This window comes from Dromaius novaehollandiae, chromosome 1 (assembly GCF_036370855.1).
Source record: "Dromaius novaehollandiae isolate bDroNov1 chromosome 1, bDroNov1.hap1, whole genome shotgun sequence".
Classification (NCBI taxonomy): Eukaryota; Metazoa; Chordata; class Aves; order Casuariiformes; family Dromaiidae; genus Dromaius; species Dromaius novaehollandiae.
The window spans coordinates 219052333-219069081 of NC_088098.1; the positions used below are offsets into that span (position 1 = coordinate 219052333).

General features: G+C 61.8%; 1 protein-coding gene across 2 annotated transcripts in view; it reads right to left on the reverse strand.

Annotated features, from left to right (window-relative positions):
- DCHS1 (dachsous cadherin-related 1) overlaps window positions 1-16749 on the reverse strand; it is a 52762-nt gene that overhangs the window by 4809 nt on the left and 31204 nt on the right. For both annotated transcript variants that reach the window (XM_064505333.1, XM_064505332.1), the window contains exons 8-20: window positions 13251-13347; window positions 12917-13074; window positions 10362-11196; window positions 9857-10096; window positions 9248-9373; window positions 8745-8954; window positions 7295-8158; window positions 6699-6812; window positions 3789-4000; window positions 3462-3616; window positions 1849-1979; window positions 1079-1365; window positions 186-324 (exon numbers count right to left, since the gene is read on the reverse strand). In XM_064505333.1, the coding sequence (XP_064361403.1) occupies window positions 186-324; window positions 1079-1365; window positions 1849-1979; window positions 3462-3616; window positions 3789-4000; window positions 6699-6812; window positions 7295-8158; window positions 8745-8954; window positions 9248-9373; window positions 9857-10096; window positions 10362-11196; window positions 12917-13074; window positions 13251-13347 (3568 nt within the window). The remainder of the gene's footprint in view (window positions 1-185; window positions 325-1078; window positions 1366-1848; window positions 1980-3461; window positions 3617-3788; window positions 4001-6698; window positions 6813-7294; window positions 8159-8744; window positions 8955-9247; window positions 9374-9856; window positions 10097-10361; window positions 11197-12916; window positions 13075-13250; window positions 13348-16749) is intronic.

Genomic DNA, 16749 nt, shown 5'->3' on the forward strand with positions numbered 1-16749 from the left:
GGGCCCGCGGGGAGCTGTGCAGGGCCTCAGGGATGCTGGCTGGGGGGACACTGGCTTCCCGAGATGCCCTAGACAGCCGCCTGGCGAGGGGCTGAGCCCGGGCCAGCACGGGGGGCACCTCCCTCCCCAGGCACCGCCAGAGCATCCCACGGCACGGGCCCCGCACGGCAGCCAGCCCCACGCACCGTTGCTGGGGTCGATGGCGACGTCAGGGCTGGGCACGGCCAAGCGGTAGGTGACGTCCCCGTTGCTGCCCGAGTCCGGGTCCGTGGCGCTGACGGTGAGAATGGAGCTGCCGGCAGGCGTGTGCTCCGGCAGGGTCACCTGGGGCACGACGGAGCCACGGTCAGCACCCCACGCCGGATCCTGCTCCCCGGCACCAGCCGGCAGGGCCTGGAGAAGGTGTGGGGCCACCTGGGGCGGCAATGGCCGGGCTGCCCCAGCTCCGCTCCCGCCAGGGCCTTCCCCACCGCTGCACCAGGGCTGTGGCTGGGACACTAAGGGGGCCTGCCCCCCCCCCAGCACCCGGCCTTGCAGGTGTGAGTTCTGACCAGCTTCTGCTTCCAGGTACTGAGCCTTCACCTTGCTCCGCTAAGCTAAAGAACTCTAATAGCTGATATTTTCTCTAGAAAAGATAATCTAGACAAATCAAAATGCCCCTTGTCTTCTTTTTGGTGTGTCAAACAGCAAATGTTTGCAAACAGACCGTATTCCACTGCTCAGTGCTCTCCCGCCCCTCAGGCATTTCTATGGCTTCGTTCCTGAACAGCTTTCAACATCCCTTTTAAAGCTGTGACCACCAAAATGGGAAGCCATAGCCAACAGTGTGTCTTTCTGAGCTCAAATGCAGAAGTCGACCTGCTTCGCAGCCTCCTGCATCTCTGCTCCAGAGATGCAGCACGCTGCACTGGTTGGCTTCTGCCCCGCGACCTGCCTGCGGGGACCCAGGCCAAGTCCTCGCCAGAAGCCCTTGTCCGGACCATGACACAGCCCATGGCAGCAGGAGCAGCGGAGGGGCTGGGGCAGGGGAAGCCTGCGCTGCCCGGCACGTGCAAGCTGAGGCGCGTGTGCGCAGTACCTGGTAGAAGCCCTGGCTGAAAGCTGGTGCGTTGTCATTCACATCCTCCACGACGACGGTCAGGTTGGCCTCGGTCTCGTGGCGGGTGTCAGAGGTGCGCAGGGTCAGGGTGTAGCGGCTGCGCTGTTCGTAGTCCAGCGGTCCCGTCAGGGCGATCTGGCCCCCGTACCGCAGCACGCTGAACATGCCCACGGCGTCGCCATCCAGCACGAGCGTATAGGAGAGCGCAGGCCCCGAGTCCACGTCGTTGCCTGTCAGCTGGGCTATCTGGGTGCCGAGTAGCGTGTCTGGGAAGAAGCAAGGCGTTAGCGAGGGCCCTGTCTCCTTGGAGGGGACAAGGCGAGGCTCACGCTGGGGGAACGGCAGCGCTGAGGACAACGGGGAGATGCTGGCAGCGAAGGCACAGCTCCCGGCGCTAAGCAGGGCAGGCTGCGGCTGGCGCAGGGACAGGACGTGCAAGCTGTGGGCAGAGAGCAGGCAGGGCAGACGTGCAGGCAGAGCCGCTGTAGCGTGGGCAGGGGCTGAGGATGCATGGGGACGGCAGCAGGCTGCCTCAGGACAGGGCTGCAGCGGAGGGGCTGCGTCCCCCCAGCCCCGGCAGCCGCAGACACGTCAGTGCCTAAGGGCAGGGGCTCAGCCAGCAAGGGCAGCACGAGCCATGGGAAGGGACAGGGCTTCTCCGGGGGCTTCTCCACCACCCCCAGGCCTCTGTGGGGCCTCCACTCCTGCTGTGCAGCCCACATCGCTTCACGGGGCTGAGACGCACTTACTCTCCGGGACCCGCACCTCCCAGGGCAGGGGGATGGTGGGGCTGTTGTCGTTGATGTCCATCACCACCACGGTCAGTGTGGCAGAGCCCACAAGAGGCGGCATTCCTCTGTCCATCGCCGTTACCACCAAACTGTGGGCAAGCACAAGGGCACAGCGTCAGCAAGGCAGGACTCCGCATCTGCCCACGCGGTTCACAGACGTGTGGCTGCAAGTGTGAGGAGCAGTGCGTGCACACGCAGCACCTGGAACTTGCAGGGGGGGGACACTGCATGTGTGTGCAGCATCGGGAGTGTGCATAGGTGGCAGTGGATGTGTGCACAGTGTCTGTAATGCTGGGGGGACTGGTGTGTGCACAATATCTGTAATGCTGGGGGGGGATTGGCGTGTGCACAGTATCTGTAATGCTGGGGGGACTGGTGTGTGCACAATATCTGTAATGCTGGGGGGGGATTGGCGTGTGCACAGTATCTGTAATGCTGGGGGGCCTGGTGTGTGCACAGCACCTGGAGCGTGCGTGTGGGGCAGTGGTGGCTGTGTGCACAACATGGGGAGTGTGGAGCGGCAGCAGATAGATGCACATCTGGAGCACATGTTTGGAGGGCAGCGGGTTTGTGCCCAGCACCTGGAGCAGGCAAGTGGACAGCGGACGTGGGCACCATGTCTGGATCATGTGGTGGGTAGCGGACGCGTTCGCAGCCCCTGACGCAGGTACCTGGGACACCCCTCGTGCGGCTGGGAACATCTGCGGGGCAGGCCGTGGACATACCCGTAGCATGTGCAGTCCGTGCAAGGGCCAGCAGCAGGGAATGGGTGTGGGGCAACGCAGGCAGAGCATCTTGGAGGGTGCAGGGAGAGGGGTCACAGCATTTGGAGCATGTCTGGGTGTTGGGCAATGCGTGGAAGCTCTGTCTGTGTGTGGAAAGGTGCTGGACACGTGAGTGACATGAGTGCCCTAAGCCTCTCCAAGAGTCGTGTAGACATCAGTGTTTGTGTGTGGGGGGGAACAGAGGCTGGGGTGGGGTGGTGGCAGTTGTGCCCTGTATCTGGACCACCCATGTAAGAGGGTGGGGGAGGACTTGAAGTCACCTTGCATAGCGTGTGCCCTTATCTTACACGCGTGACTGGAACGACTGCAGGACGCCCAGAACCTGTGGCGAGGGGCCCGGAGGACCCGGGCTGAACGCGAGAGGACTTGCGAGAGGGCTGTGGGCAGTGCACAGCTCCCGGAAGATGTGATGGGGAGGAGGGTGCAATGTGTGAGGGTGGGAAGAGACTTTAGCATACGTGGTCTGGATTGAGGAGGCAGGAAAGGGAAAGGATGCAGCCAGTCAAAGCAGTCCACTCCCCCCTCCCCCCATCTTCTCAGATTTGCCGAGACCAGGCTGAACGAAGCACTGGCTCATCTCACGGCCATCTGCCATGCCCTCAGGACCGTTTGCTACCCATGTTTCAACGGAGCCCTAGTTTCCGCTGTTGTTTGGCAAAAGCATTTTACAGATACGGTCGAAACAGCTTTGGGTGGCACCAATCAGAGGCTCCTCTGCAGCCTTGGGGATGCTGCTCCATAGCTACGACCCCCTTGTAGCTGTGGCAGACGCTGGACCCCACTCACCGGGTCTGGGACCAGATCTCCCTGTCCAGGATGGCCGCCGTAGTGATAGTGCCGCTCTGAGGATCGATGTGATACAGACCTGCCATCGGCAGGGACTGGTTGATGCCGTACGTCACCTGCCCGTTCGCCCCCTGATCCAGATCATCTGCCAGCACCTGCAAAGCCGCATTCAGCAGCAGTTGTGGAGCGCCGCAACCCAGCGCACTGCAGGCTGGACCTACAGGTCCACAGGTCCCCGCCCCAGCCCCCGGCACAGCTCCCCGCCTCTCCACCCCATAAGGGGCAGGCTGAGGGCCCAGGTGTCCCCGATCGTGCCCCCAGCGCTACCTGGATGACCGGGGAGTCGTAGCTCTGTGACTCCCAGATGAACGCCACGTAGTTCTGCAGCTGGAAGCGCGGCAGGTTGTCGTTCACGTCTTGCAGGTTAAGGTTGATGGCCATAAAGCTGAAGGAAGCTGTTGTCTCTGCCTGGACCACCAAGCGCAGCCGGGGACTGGCCTCGAAATCCAGGCTGCTGGAGTCCTGAACCGAGATGGCACCTGGGAGCGGGGAAACAGCAGGGTTTTTTTGGGGGGGGAGAACGGGGAGCAATGCACCACCACATCCATCGCTCATCTCTTCTGTCCCCCTGTGCTCAGTCCATCCCTCCACCCATCCGTCCATTCCCAAACACATGGCAAAATATACTGAGCTCCTCCAAGCTCTCTCCAAGCTGACAGCCTTCTCATCAGCCCCAACAAGTTGCCCTGGGTGGTAAATCTTGCAGTTCACAACAGAGATGTGCAGAAAGCAGCTAAGAGCTCGTCTCCTGATGCAGGCTCAGCAGTCTGCTCAGAGTCAGGCTCTGCTCACCAGAGCTTTCCCAGGCTCAAGGTAGCTATTTGCCTGGGTACCCCGAGGATCTCACAGACCTCCTGGTTCTACCAGCTCGGCATGCCAGCGCCTCGTGCATGACCCACGTCCTGCCCCAAACCAGCCAACGCATTCCTCAGAACAGCCAGTTTCCCCTCGCACTCAAGTACGCGGTAGTTCTCCCACTGGAGACACCATCTGAGGTATGGCCGGTTTAAAAAAGAGCTTCCCCATGTCAAATCCCATATGCCCAAGTAAGCTTATCAAGCTCCAAACCAAAGTCAGCTAGCTGGAGCTATTAGTCTAGGTCTGCGCAAATCCCTCCAGAGACGCTGTGGGAGCTGTCAGCAGATCTCCTGCCAGTGGCCTGAGGACAGACATCCATTCTCGTCCTCCCGAGCCGCTGGGCCTGGCCGCGCTTAATAAGGAGGTATTGCTTTCCCATCCAAAAAGGTACACTAAAATGCTTAGCAGCATTCCCACAGGGACGCATCCGAACATAATGAGAAGGCACTGTGCTCCTACGGCTAAATTCCTGCCTCGGGGAGTCCTGCAGAGTCTCCAGTCCGTTTCAGCCTCTACCTGCAAGCGCAACTCGTCAGGCAACAGGGCTGCAAGTGCTGGGCACGCAGAGCAGCTACGTGGCCTCAGACCAGCCTGGATCCTGCACAAGAGCTCTGCTGCCAGCTTTGCATGATAGCATGAGTGCAGATAAACACAGCTGAGACCGGGCCGCACATCTAGGGATGGAAAATGCAGATTACAGCTTCTCTGAAGAACAGCTGTGTCCTCACCTCCTGCAACCCGAGGGCTGGGAGCCAGCTGTGCTCCCTTGCGCCTCTGGTACCATTCGGCTGCTGGAGAAGGCCCCGTTTACAGGGCTTGGCCCAGAGCACATACAAGGAAAGCAGTCAACAGCAGGCCTCCCTCTGAAAGGCTGTTCCTGCCCGGGACAGGAGGAGCAGAGCCTGATGCAGAGCTGCATGGGGCTTGCCCCGCTCTGGCCTTGCCCACCGCAGGCACTTCAGTCCGCGGCACAGTGGGTGAGGGCTCCTCTCCCACGCTAAGCTCCTGTGGGCACTGCCTCTAGTCCTCCCCGGAGAGGAGACAAGCCTGGGGACAGCTTAGCACAGCCACAGACCAGTGCCTACGCACCAGCCCAGTGTCAGGGCAGGGCCCAAGGGACAGGGCCCGGTGTGACGCTGCGTGGCAGCTGGCACAAGGCAGGAGGGCTGCGCGGTGCCGTGCCACGCTGTGCCAGCCCCCTCGCTGCAGTGCTCCGGCGAGCCATGCCCAGCGGCAGCCGAGGGGATGCGTGGTGGCTGCGGGCTGCCGTCGTCACCGTGGCTTCCTGCAGGCACTCGTGCCTTGCTGCCTGCTCAGCACGGTGCCCGTGGGCCACCTGCAGCGGCCAGCGGCTAGTGAGGATGCCGGGGGCTGCATGTCGTGCCGCGGGTGGCTCGCAGGGCCTGCACGGTGGCCAGGGCTGCGGAGAGCACAAATGCCCTGGCTCGGAAGAGCTCTACCAGCCCGGACTCCCGGCCCAGCCTCAGCGGTCCGGCAGGCCACGGCAGAGCAGGGTTCTCACAGGAAAGCTCCAGCTTGACGTCTGAGATCTGGGGACTGACTTTTGCATACCCCAGCCCCTTCCAAAGCACAGGGCAAGCGCCAGTCCCACAGCAAGGCACTCCTCACCCTGTCCTCAGCCTGGCCTTCCCTGAAGCCAGCGGGTACAAAGCCCTTTGGAAGCTGATGGTGCACATGACCCCAGCTTGTCCAGTGCCACCGGGCAGCACCCTAGGACCTGCCTCAGCGGTCTTCCAGCGGTATCAAACACCCTCAAGCACCAACATCCAGTCTCTGCTCCAGACGCAGCCTGGCACAGAGGCAGGGCTTCCTCTGGAACGGCCCCTGGACAGGGGTCCTCGTTTATGGTCACCTTTGGGACCGGACAGAGACAGCTGTCATGGTTGCCACATGCACACCGGGGAGCAAAAAAGGGCAGTCCAGATGCGTGACTCTGAGGCCCAGCACGGGATGTGCCGTACGGCTGAACTTGCCCTCCAAGGCAGGGGCTGCGCCCACATTGCCTCTTGGCAATGGTACCTGGCCTCTGCTAACTCCTGAACGGGGACCAGGAACTGCTGAGGAGAAGTCTAGTCAGCAGGGAACAGAACCGTGCTGAGAGCTCTGCTAACAACCTCTGGATGATGACAGGACCGTGCCCAGGTCCAAGTCCTAGGGCTATTGAATTCTTTGGTATAGAGGTATACACCGTGTCCTAGGGCCTTTGGGGAGCTCTGCGCTCTGTGATAACCGAGCAGGCACCGGCAGAACACAGGTGAGCCCCCACCACTGCCTCCCCAGCTGGTCCCAGTGCCGCACCTGAGCTGGGCTGGATGAGGAAAGCGTTCTTCTCGTTGCCACTGATGATGCTGTAGGTGATGTGCCCAGACGAGCCCCCTGTGTGCACAGCTTGGATGCTCACCACCGCCGTGCCTGGAAGAGAGAGGCGGCGTGAAGGGGCAGCAGAGCCCCAGGGCAGGCAGCAGAGCGGGGTGGGGTGGCGGGTGGGCAGCACGTGCTGCACTACGGCGACGTGGCTCTGCCCAGGGACGCTGCTGCCCGGGGAAGTGAGATCCAGGGGAGAACCTCGGGCTGGGAGCCAGGAGTCCTGGGGTCTGTCCACAACTCTGCCATGGTCTGTGAACCCTGGGGACCTCCCAGGAACCACCGGGCCCCTGTGATCATCTGCAGTGACGTGAACACCCCAAGGCAAATCCCCAGGGATGACGACCCTCAACGCCCCGAGCACGATCAGGCGCTGCTGTCCCCCGGGTGTCCCCAAGGCATAATGGGGCTCCCCGGGACCCTGCAGCGCTCCCCCAGGTCCCCACAACTCTGCTGCCCAGCAGCAGCTCTCCCCAGCGTCCCGCCCCGTCCCACCCCAGCACCCGCGGACCACCCTGCCCAGCTGATACCCGGGGCAGCGTTCTCCGGCAGAGCCACTTCGCTGGTGCTCCGGGGAAAGCGCAGCCCTCGGTAGGCCTCTTCTTGCAGATGGATCACCACCACGCCCGTGGAGGAGAGCGCCGGCTGCCCCAGGTCCGTGGCCAGGACGAAGAGCGTCCGCTGGCGTTGGCTGAGCGAGCCCAGGGGCTGCAGCAGCTGGATGTCCCCCGTGTAGGAGTTGATGGCAAAGGCAGGGTTGGGGGTGGCCAGGCGGTAGAGGATGGAGGCGTTGGCACCTGCGTCCCTGTCCTCTGCCCTCATGGTGGCCACGACCTGCTTGAGCGGCGTGTGACGGGACAGGTTGACGGCGAGCGGGCTGTGCAGGAAGGCAGGGGCATGGTCGTTGACGTCCCGCACCGTGACGGTGACGCGCACGGCCGCGCTCTTGGGCTCCCAGGGCGCTGAGTCCACTGCCTTGGCCAGGAAGCTGTAGCTGGGGCGGCGTTCCCGGTCCAGGGCGTGGGCGCTCGTGATGCGCCCGCTCTGCGGCTCCACCTGGAACATGCCCAGCGACTCGTTGCCCAGGTAGTAGGAGACCTGCCCGTTGGTGCCCTCGTCGGGATCCTGAGCCGCCAGCTGCAGCACCAGGCTGCCCACGGGCAGGTCCTCCGGCACCTCCACCGCGTAGGCGGCCTGAGCGAAACCGGGCGCGTTGTCGTTTAGGTCCAGCACCCGCACGCTCACTGACATGGTGGCACTGCGCGGGGGGGTGCCGTGGTCGTGCACCACCACCGTGAGGATGTACGAAGCAACTTGCTCCCGGTCGAGGGCACGTGCGGTGGAGAGGACGCCTGAGACAGGGTCTAGGCTGAAGTCCTGACCGGGGTCTCCGTCTGGAAAGAAGAGAGGGGATAGCAAGAAAGCGTGACTTCCACTTGGGGAGGGCAGAGGGAGAGACCTTCCCTGTGCTGTGCGGGGAGGACAGCACAAAGCTCATCCCAGCACGACCGGGTAGGGAAGGCGATGTGAGCTGTTCCCTGTTCCCTGAGGATTTAATCCCTGAGGATTAAACCTCCTTGGTCCGGTGGCGTGTGTAAGACCTGGTTCCACTAGCCCACAGGTCAGGGCGCTTCCACAGGGAGCCCACAGACAAGGCACGGCCTGACAGCGGCAAAGAGACCTTGCTTTGCCATCTGTAAATTCAGCAGGGCAGAGTGGGCAGGAGGGGAGCACGGAGCTAGTCTGAGCCTGGGGAACCAGCCTGCGGCCCGTCCGCATCGTGGGGTGCTCTGTACTGGGACAAAACCCGCAGGGCTGAGAGAAGGGGCAGCCGCCTGCGTCTGGAGGGGAGAGAGCTGAGGCAGGACAGGAACTGTCACAGCTGATGCCTCCCAGAGCTGCTGGTGTCCCGGGGAGAACAGCCCTCACCCGTGACCAGGGATGAAGGTGCAGAGCTCCCTGCGTCTCTGTGCTCCTCACCCGCCACGCGGTACTCCAAGCGCCCGTTCTCGCCTCCGTCGGGGTCCATGGCTCTCAGGGTGCAGAGGGCCACGCAGCTCTGGTTCTCGGGAACCTCAAGGGAGCAGGACGCGCTCTCCAGGTGTGGTGCATGGTCGTTCTCGTCCCCCACTACGATCCGCACAGTGGCCTTGGAGAGGTTGGGAGGCAGGCCGCCATCCCGGGCATAGACTGCAGGGACACAGCAAGGGAGCTGCAGGGACCCCACCAGCCGAGAGCCACCGCCGAGGCTGCCGTGCACATGCCCAGACAACCGCGGGGGCAACCAGGTGTGGCATCACCAGCACTCCCATCCGCTGCCCCACGCAACGGCCAAGCACGCCCCACAAACCCCGTCGCTCCCCCTGGCCTGCCCCGCTGCAATACTGCCCTGCCCAAGCCGTGCAGAGCACCATCTGCCTCCTCCGTGCTCCGTACCCGCCCTTCCCACCGTGCACCCTTCCCGGGCACCGGCACAGCCGTACCCGTCACCACGTGCTGCTCCTGCTCCTCACGGTCCAGCGCTTGCGTGGTGACGATAAGCCCCGTCTGCGGGTGGATGGAGAACGGCCCTCCAGCGAGACCCCCGTAGGACACCTGCCCGTTGGCACCTGCGGGGCGGTGGGGGTACGTTTGGGGACAGCCCCCCAGCACCCCCAGGAGCCTCTCACCGGGCTCTGAGGCCTGCATCGCCCTCCTCCCAGGCTTCCCACCCCCGGGTCGTACATGCTGCGGCAGGGCACAACCTCACCCTCCAGCAAAGCTGGGGACAGAGATGTGCAGTGCAGGGGGAGGCCCCAACCCAACCCAGTTTCCGGAAGGGAAGGTGGGACAAGGAACCTCCCTAAAACAGCACGAGGAACAAGGGCCGTTGTCTTGAGGAGCAGAGAGAACCGCAGTCCTTGTCCCGATTCTCGGCTTCCCCAGGGATCAGCCCCTCTCCGACCTCCTCCAGGCCAGGTGACGACCCCCCCCATGGCCCCCCAGGCTGCCTGAACCGGGGAGGGGAGGAGCGGAGCCCAGCCCGTTCGGGGTGCTGCATCCCCGAAGGGCCCCGGCCGAGCTGGGCAGCTCGCCCTGCCCTGCGTCCTCACCCAGGTCCTGGTCCACGGCCAGCACCCGCAGCACGGGGCTGCCAGCCGGCAGGTTCTCCATGACGCGCGCCTCGTACTCGGGCCTCTCGAAAACGGGAGCCTCGTCGTTGACATCCAGCACCGTCACGGAGAGCAGCTGCGTGGCCGAGCGGCGCGGGAAGCCGTGGTCCGTGGCCACCACGGTCAGGTTGTGCTGCCCCACCTCCTCCCGGTTCAGCGCCCGCACGACGGAGAGGGCCCCTGCAGGCACGGGGAGAGGGGCGAGCTGGGACCCGCACCCCGCGGGGACGGCTGGTCCCGGGGCAGGAGGGCCGCGAGGCCACAGGCGCCGGGGCGGGCCAGGGACGACCGCGTCCTGCGAGACGCGGGCACCTCCGGGCGAGCCTGTGTCCCCAGGCCACGGTCCTCTCCCGCGCGCTGTGCCACCTCCCCGCGTGTCCCTGCGCCCTCCCCGGCCCCCACTCGCCCAGCGTCCTCGCGCCCAGCCCGCACCCCCGGCCCTCACCAGTGCTGGGATGGAGGTGGAAGCGGCCGTCGCCGTTGCCCGCTCGCAGCGAGTAGCTCACGCGCCCGTTCTCTCCCAGGTCGTCATCGCGGGCCACCACGTGCAGGGCCACGAAGCCGGTCGGCTGGTCCTCCATGACGCCGACGGCGGCGGGCGAGAGGAAGGCGGGCGCGTTGTCGTTCTCGTCGGTCACGAACACGCGGGCCGTCACGGCGGCCGAGCGGCGCTGGCTGACGTTGCGGGCCTGGTCCGTGGCCTCCACCACGAGGAGGAAGGCGGCGGCGGCCTCCCGGTCGAGGCCGCGGCGGAGGGTCAGCAGCCCCGAGCGGCCGTCGAGCTGGAAGGGGGCCCCGGGCGGCTCCTGGCGCCGCAGGGCGTAGCGCACCTGGCTGTTGGGACCCGCGCCGTCCCCGTCCGGCGCCTGGAAGGTGAAGACGGACGCGCCGGCCGGGGTGTTCTCGGGCACCACGATGGTGACGGGGTCCTCGGGGAAGGCGGGCGCCTGGTCGTTGCGGTCTTGCACGTGGATCTGCACCAGCACCAGCCGGCTGCAGGGGTAGCCGTGCCGCGTGTCCTCGGCGCTCACCTGCAGCGTGTGCCGGGCCCCGGCCTCGTAGTCCAGCTCCCGGGCGGCGTAGATCTCCCCCGTCACGCTGTCGACCGCGAAGGTGCCGTCCCCGCCGCCTCCCACCACCGTGTACGTCAGCTGCCCCCGCGCGGCAGCGTCCGGGGGGGCCACGGAGCCGATCACAGAGCCCGGCTTGACCCCCTCGAGGGGCTGCAGGGTGAGGACGGTGGCGTCGGGCCGCGGCAGCACCCGGGACGACGGCAGCACCTGCGGGGGAGACGGCGGTGAGGCAGGGCCGCGCGGCGGAGGACGGGCCGGGGAGCCGGCGGGGAGGGGGACGGGGCCTGCACAGGACGGGCGGAGGGAGGCACGGACACAGGCCCTGCGGCCCGACAGAGGAGTAACGACCTGAAAAACACACTGAGAACAAGCACGGGTTGGACAGGGCGAACGGGCATCTTCCCCCGGGGGCGGTGGCGGGGGGCGGAGAGAGCACCGCTGCCTGGGTTAGACCCTGCGAAGGAAACAGCTCTGCAAAACCTCAGCGAGAAAGGGCGAGACGGCAGGAAGGGCTCATCCAGAGGGGAGATGTAGAGAAGGAAGACAACTCACCGAAGCACAGGATGGCCGAGCTTGGAAGGGACCTCTGCAGATCATCACCAACCCCCTGCTCTTTCAGTGTGACCCAAAGAGAAATGAATACTACCACCATTTTTATTAAAGATATTGAAGTTAAATCGGGGGTGGGGGCAGCTGCTGAGGGGAGTGAGAATGCACAAAAGGCAATAGTGTCATCTGAAGGCAGAATACATTGAAGGACTCAGTGAACCAGGCCAGGGAGGTGGGGAAAGAAAACACAGCAAAACTGTCAGCCCAGAGGGGTATCAGACCCCCAAGGGAGCAGCTACGTTTTGGGGATAGGAATGAGCACTTTGGGGACAACCAACCTGCCAGCCTGGCCTCAGTACTTGGAAGGCTGTAGAACAACATTGAAGACAAGAACGGTTACGGACATGACACATAAAGGAAACAGAATAAAACATATTGTAGGACGGCTAAAGGCAAACGTGCCAGGCTGACACAGTACTGCTCAAGCACAGAGGAAATGCAGCAGATCCAACCTGCCTGGCTTTAGCTGAACTCTGATGCAGTAGCAAAGGGAAGATCACCCATTAAACCTGCGCGAGGAGCAGTATGGGAACTGCCGTGACACGAGAAAAGGACTAAGAGAGAGACTGGCTCAAGGGAGGCCACGAGCAGACCTCTGAGATGAGAAGAGGCGGCTCTTGGTGTGGACATTGGCTACTGGTAGGTGCAAGAGCAAAGAAGGCTGCGTACAATGGGAGCTCGCTAGCAGTGTTAGAGGGCACTACCAGCACAGGAAAGCGGAACAGGCACAGAACATCAAACGAGGAGAACTGGGAACTGCCAGGACAGGGACAGGAACATGCAAAACAGCATACCGTGAAGGTGCACTGATTAGGGAGAAACTGGATCTCTGCTGTAAGATGAAGCTCAGTACTAAGAAAAAACAGAATAAGGACTTGGCTGGCTGAGCCAATACAGCAGACAGGGAGCACCAGAATCACGCAGACCTGAAGACAACCCCGTGTGTCAGGAGCATGATTTCCAGTAGAAGCTGAGAAGAATTAATGCCTCTGTACAAAGCACCTCTAAGGTCTTTTCTGAAACCACTCGTCTAGCACAGTGCTGGCCATCCCACTCCGGGAAGGACAGAACAGCTTACTGCTAACGCTGACGGCGACCAGTCTACAAAAGGGAAATTGCATGGTGGCAGCCGGACCCATCCCTTCTCTGGGGTCTCCACCCCGGTGACGGGGCTGAGCAAAGGCTAAGGGTGCTCTGGGATGAGGATGCTGGGGGTGAGGAGGCAGGGAGGAAGGCTGCCAAGTAGCTGAACGGTGCCCTCGGAGAGGTGGGCGAAGGGCAGACGCGCAGGGAGGAGGGGAGCCGGGGTGCTGGATACCTGAATGCGGACGATGGCCGAGGTGCTGTGGGGCACCGTGCCCCGGTCGCTGGCTGTCACCGTGAAGATGTACTCGGCGCGATCCGGTCGGCGCAGCACCGTGGCGGTACGCAGCTCTCCAGTGGCCGTGTGCAAGGTGAAACGCTCGGCCCAGGCTCCTGCGGGGAGAAGGCGCAAGGCTGCAGGGAGGCGCGGGAGCAGGGAGGGCAGGGGCAGCTCGCACCGGAGGGGGAAGCGTGGCGAGCACGGTTTGTGCAGCAGCACCCGTCCGCCCGTGCGGGTCGCGGCGGCGGGGCAGCGAGCAGCGTCAGGCAGCCGTGTCTGCAGCTCATACCTGTCAGCGAGTAGATGATGGTCCCATTCTCACCCTCGTCTGGGTCCTTGGCCTGCAGGGAGGCGACCAGCAGTCCCGACGGCTTCTCTTCCAGCACCTGCAGCGCAGCGCGGGGAGCAGCTGGGCGGCACTGGCCATACCCGGACCCCCCCACAGACCCCCAAGCACAGCGTGGGATCTGCGAGGTCCTACGGCAGCCCTGCACCTCACTGAGGCATGGACCCCCCCCAGCCGAGACCCACCGGCTGGGGCTGGGGCTGGACAACACGGGGGGTCAGCGGCACAGCTGGTTGAATGAGTTCTTACCTCATTAGCCCTCCTCCCATGCTGCCCTGTTAATAACCAGCTCAGCAGCGTTGGCACCAGCCGCAGCAGCGAGCTGTGCGGTGACAGGAGGAGACCACTTTGCACCAGCTGCATTCAAAGCCTCCGCCTCCCTTAACCACAACCAGGGGAAATTCAGGGCTCCGCAGGAGTCCTGGTTCTCTACCCCCATCAGACCCCTTCAGATGCAGATATAAGTGTTTGTGCTGAGACACTCAGGGGCTGCACACCCGCAACAGAGGGCAATTTCCTCCGTTCCCACCAAGGAACCCACAGGAGATCTGCAACCTGCAAATGCAGCTGGCAGTTCTTCTGCGCCTGGACACCCCGATTCCTCGGGCTTCTCTCTTCGCCCCTTTGCTCCCAGGTAGCACTGATGACTGTCCGCAGCCCGTTAATACGACCACTTCACGCTAATGCACTGCAGTGCCATCAGACCTCAGTTACGCACACGCTCAGCTAAGCCCGCACTGAGCAGGGTTACCAGCTTCCCGACAGAGATCAATACGGCACTTTTGCATGCAAGCAGTTTCCTGGATATCTATGGAAATGGATGTACCCCCATTACTGCCCCTCGTCAGCTTTTGGGGGCACCCTCAGCACATGGCCCGTAGCTGCTGGCAGACGGGTCCCTCCCTCAGCACAGGCTCCTCGCACTTATCCACCCTCAGCAGCAGAGCAGGTCCCTCGCTCGGCACCGCTCCTGCGGTCCCTCACCCGCCGCGTGCACCGGCACAGAGCTCCGATTCACACCCCACGGCACAGACCAGCCACACGGACCCAGCTGCGCCGGGCGCTTGCTGTGGGCTACCGCTTCGACGTGTGCATGAGACAGACAAGCAGGATCCAAGCAAAAATCCAGGGGAAGAGGCTGCAGGCTCCTGGGAGCAGGCAAGCACTAACGGCATTGCACAAGCTGCTGGCACGAGCAGGAGAGGAGACCAGGGGAGCTGGACTTGTTCAGCCAGGCCAAGCAGCGATGCGACTGCGCTCGGTAAACACTGGGGAAGGGGAGGGAAATTCCGAGGAGGGAGAAGAGCTGTTTAAGCAGAAACACAATATTGGCACAAGAACAAATGAGTATGAAGTGGTCAGAAATTAGTTTAGGCTGGAAATTAAGAGACGGTTTCTAACTACCAGATCAAGAAATCTGGAACAGCCTTTCACAGCAGTGATGGAGGCAGAGGACCTTCTAAATATAGCTTGGCTGCCTCATGAAAACGAGTGTTTGCGCAGGCACCTCCAGCTGGGGCCATGCCTCCTACGGGGCCTCCGAAGCCCCTTCCAGCCCCTCTCCTACAAAAGGCTGGGGCAGCATCTGCCCCCCCGGCTGTTCCTGGTGGCCCCCGACCGGGACACGAGGGGCTCCTGCTCCACGTGCACGGCCACCCTCCTCTCCCACCAAGAATCGAGCTCCATCTCACCAAAGCAGCGACCTGGGGCAGGTGTTAAATGAGCAGCATCCGCATGGGCTGCACGCACACGTGTCACGTCAGACGCACAAGCAGCAGCAGAAGCGGTCTTGCCTCTGCACAAACCTCAGCCTTGGTAAGGCTGCTGCCAGGCAGGCTTGTCCAGGCCAGGAAGGCAGTGCAAATCCCGGCTCGGGCTAAAGCTCAAAACGCCATCTCACCCAGGGGCACAGCTTTGACAGCGGCCAGCAGTGGGTACATAGAGCAGACACAAAGAAATGGGACATGTATGGAGCAACCCTCCTCTGAAACCTTCCCAGCTTCCAGCAGCCTGTGGCTAAGTCACTTCCTGAGCCACAGATTATATTTTTGCCCAGCAGTCTTTGATGGATTTTTTTTCTTTCCATGAATTCATCTAATTTTGAACCCATGCAACTTTTGGCAATGATTTCACAATTTAATTATGTTCTGCATGAAAAAGCACTGTCCTTGTTTATTTTAAACCTGCAGGCTGGTCATTTCCTGCGAAGCTGCTTAGCTCTTGTGCTGCAAGAAGAGCAGCTTCTAATTCCCCCGTGACTCTCCCTGTGCCATTTACTGCACACCTCTGTTGTACCCCTGCAGTCTCTTCCACGCCAAAGAATGTGCAAGTAATTTCTTTCTGCATGGAAACCATTATCTACCGTAGGTAACATTAATACCCTCCTCTGAACCTTTTCTAGCACTGCTGCTGATTTAGTGCAATTGGAGGCAGGGCAGAGTGTGTGCAGAATTTGAGATGGAGGGTAATAACATTCTCCTTCATTCTCTGTTCCTTTCCTAATAATACTCATTATTTTATTTGCCTTTCTGACCGCTGCTGAGCCCTGAGCTGCAATTTTCCCAAAACAATCACAGCGATCCCCCAATCTTCTCCTCCTTCAGCAGCCAGTTCAGAGCCCACCACCGCGTAAATGAAATTCAGACTGCTTTTTGTCATGTATATCACTTCCCAGTTGGCAACAATGAATTTCATCTCCCATCTTCTTTACTAGTTAAACGGTGACACAGGATCCTTCTGCAGTTCTCCCCAGGCAGCCCTCATCTTTACTACTTGAATAGACCAGTATCATCAGCAAACCACCGTCAGGACAATGCTGAATAGCAAGGATACCAGCACTTGTCCTCGGCACCCCACCAGCAGCATCTTGCCTCCGTGAAAACAGAGCATTTATTCCTCCCCTTTGCTCCCTTCCCTTTTCCTAGTTATTAATCCCAGGGAGGATCCGTGCCCACTGCAGCTCCCGTGCAACCACTGCCTGCTCCTGACAGCACATCGCCAACGTGTCCAGCAAGCTCCTGTCGCAGCACTCGGGGGAGACACCCCTCTACTCATGCATAAAGAAAAAAGTACAGAAACTCCTCTCTGCTTTCTCGAATGAATGCTGGTATGAATAATTCACTGAGCATGTCTGCCACAAATCACCGAGCTTCGCATTTATCATTTATTTTTCCCTTTCCCTCTGAGCCTTTCTTTTACACCTAGATCATGATTAACACTGACTTCTTCCTGGGCTTCACCCTTCCCTGCTAGTGTTTCCAGCAGAAGAGCTTCAAACCGGAGTGTCCAGATATTTGCTCTGCTTGGACTGCTGCGGCATTTACTCACCTTCAAGACTCTAAATCTGGCCCGGACTTGCCCTGTCTCCCTGAGGATGCATACGATTTTGTGGTACCTTTGTAGGAGAAGAGACCCCCCCCCCCCCGATGCAGCAGAGCAGCCC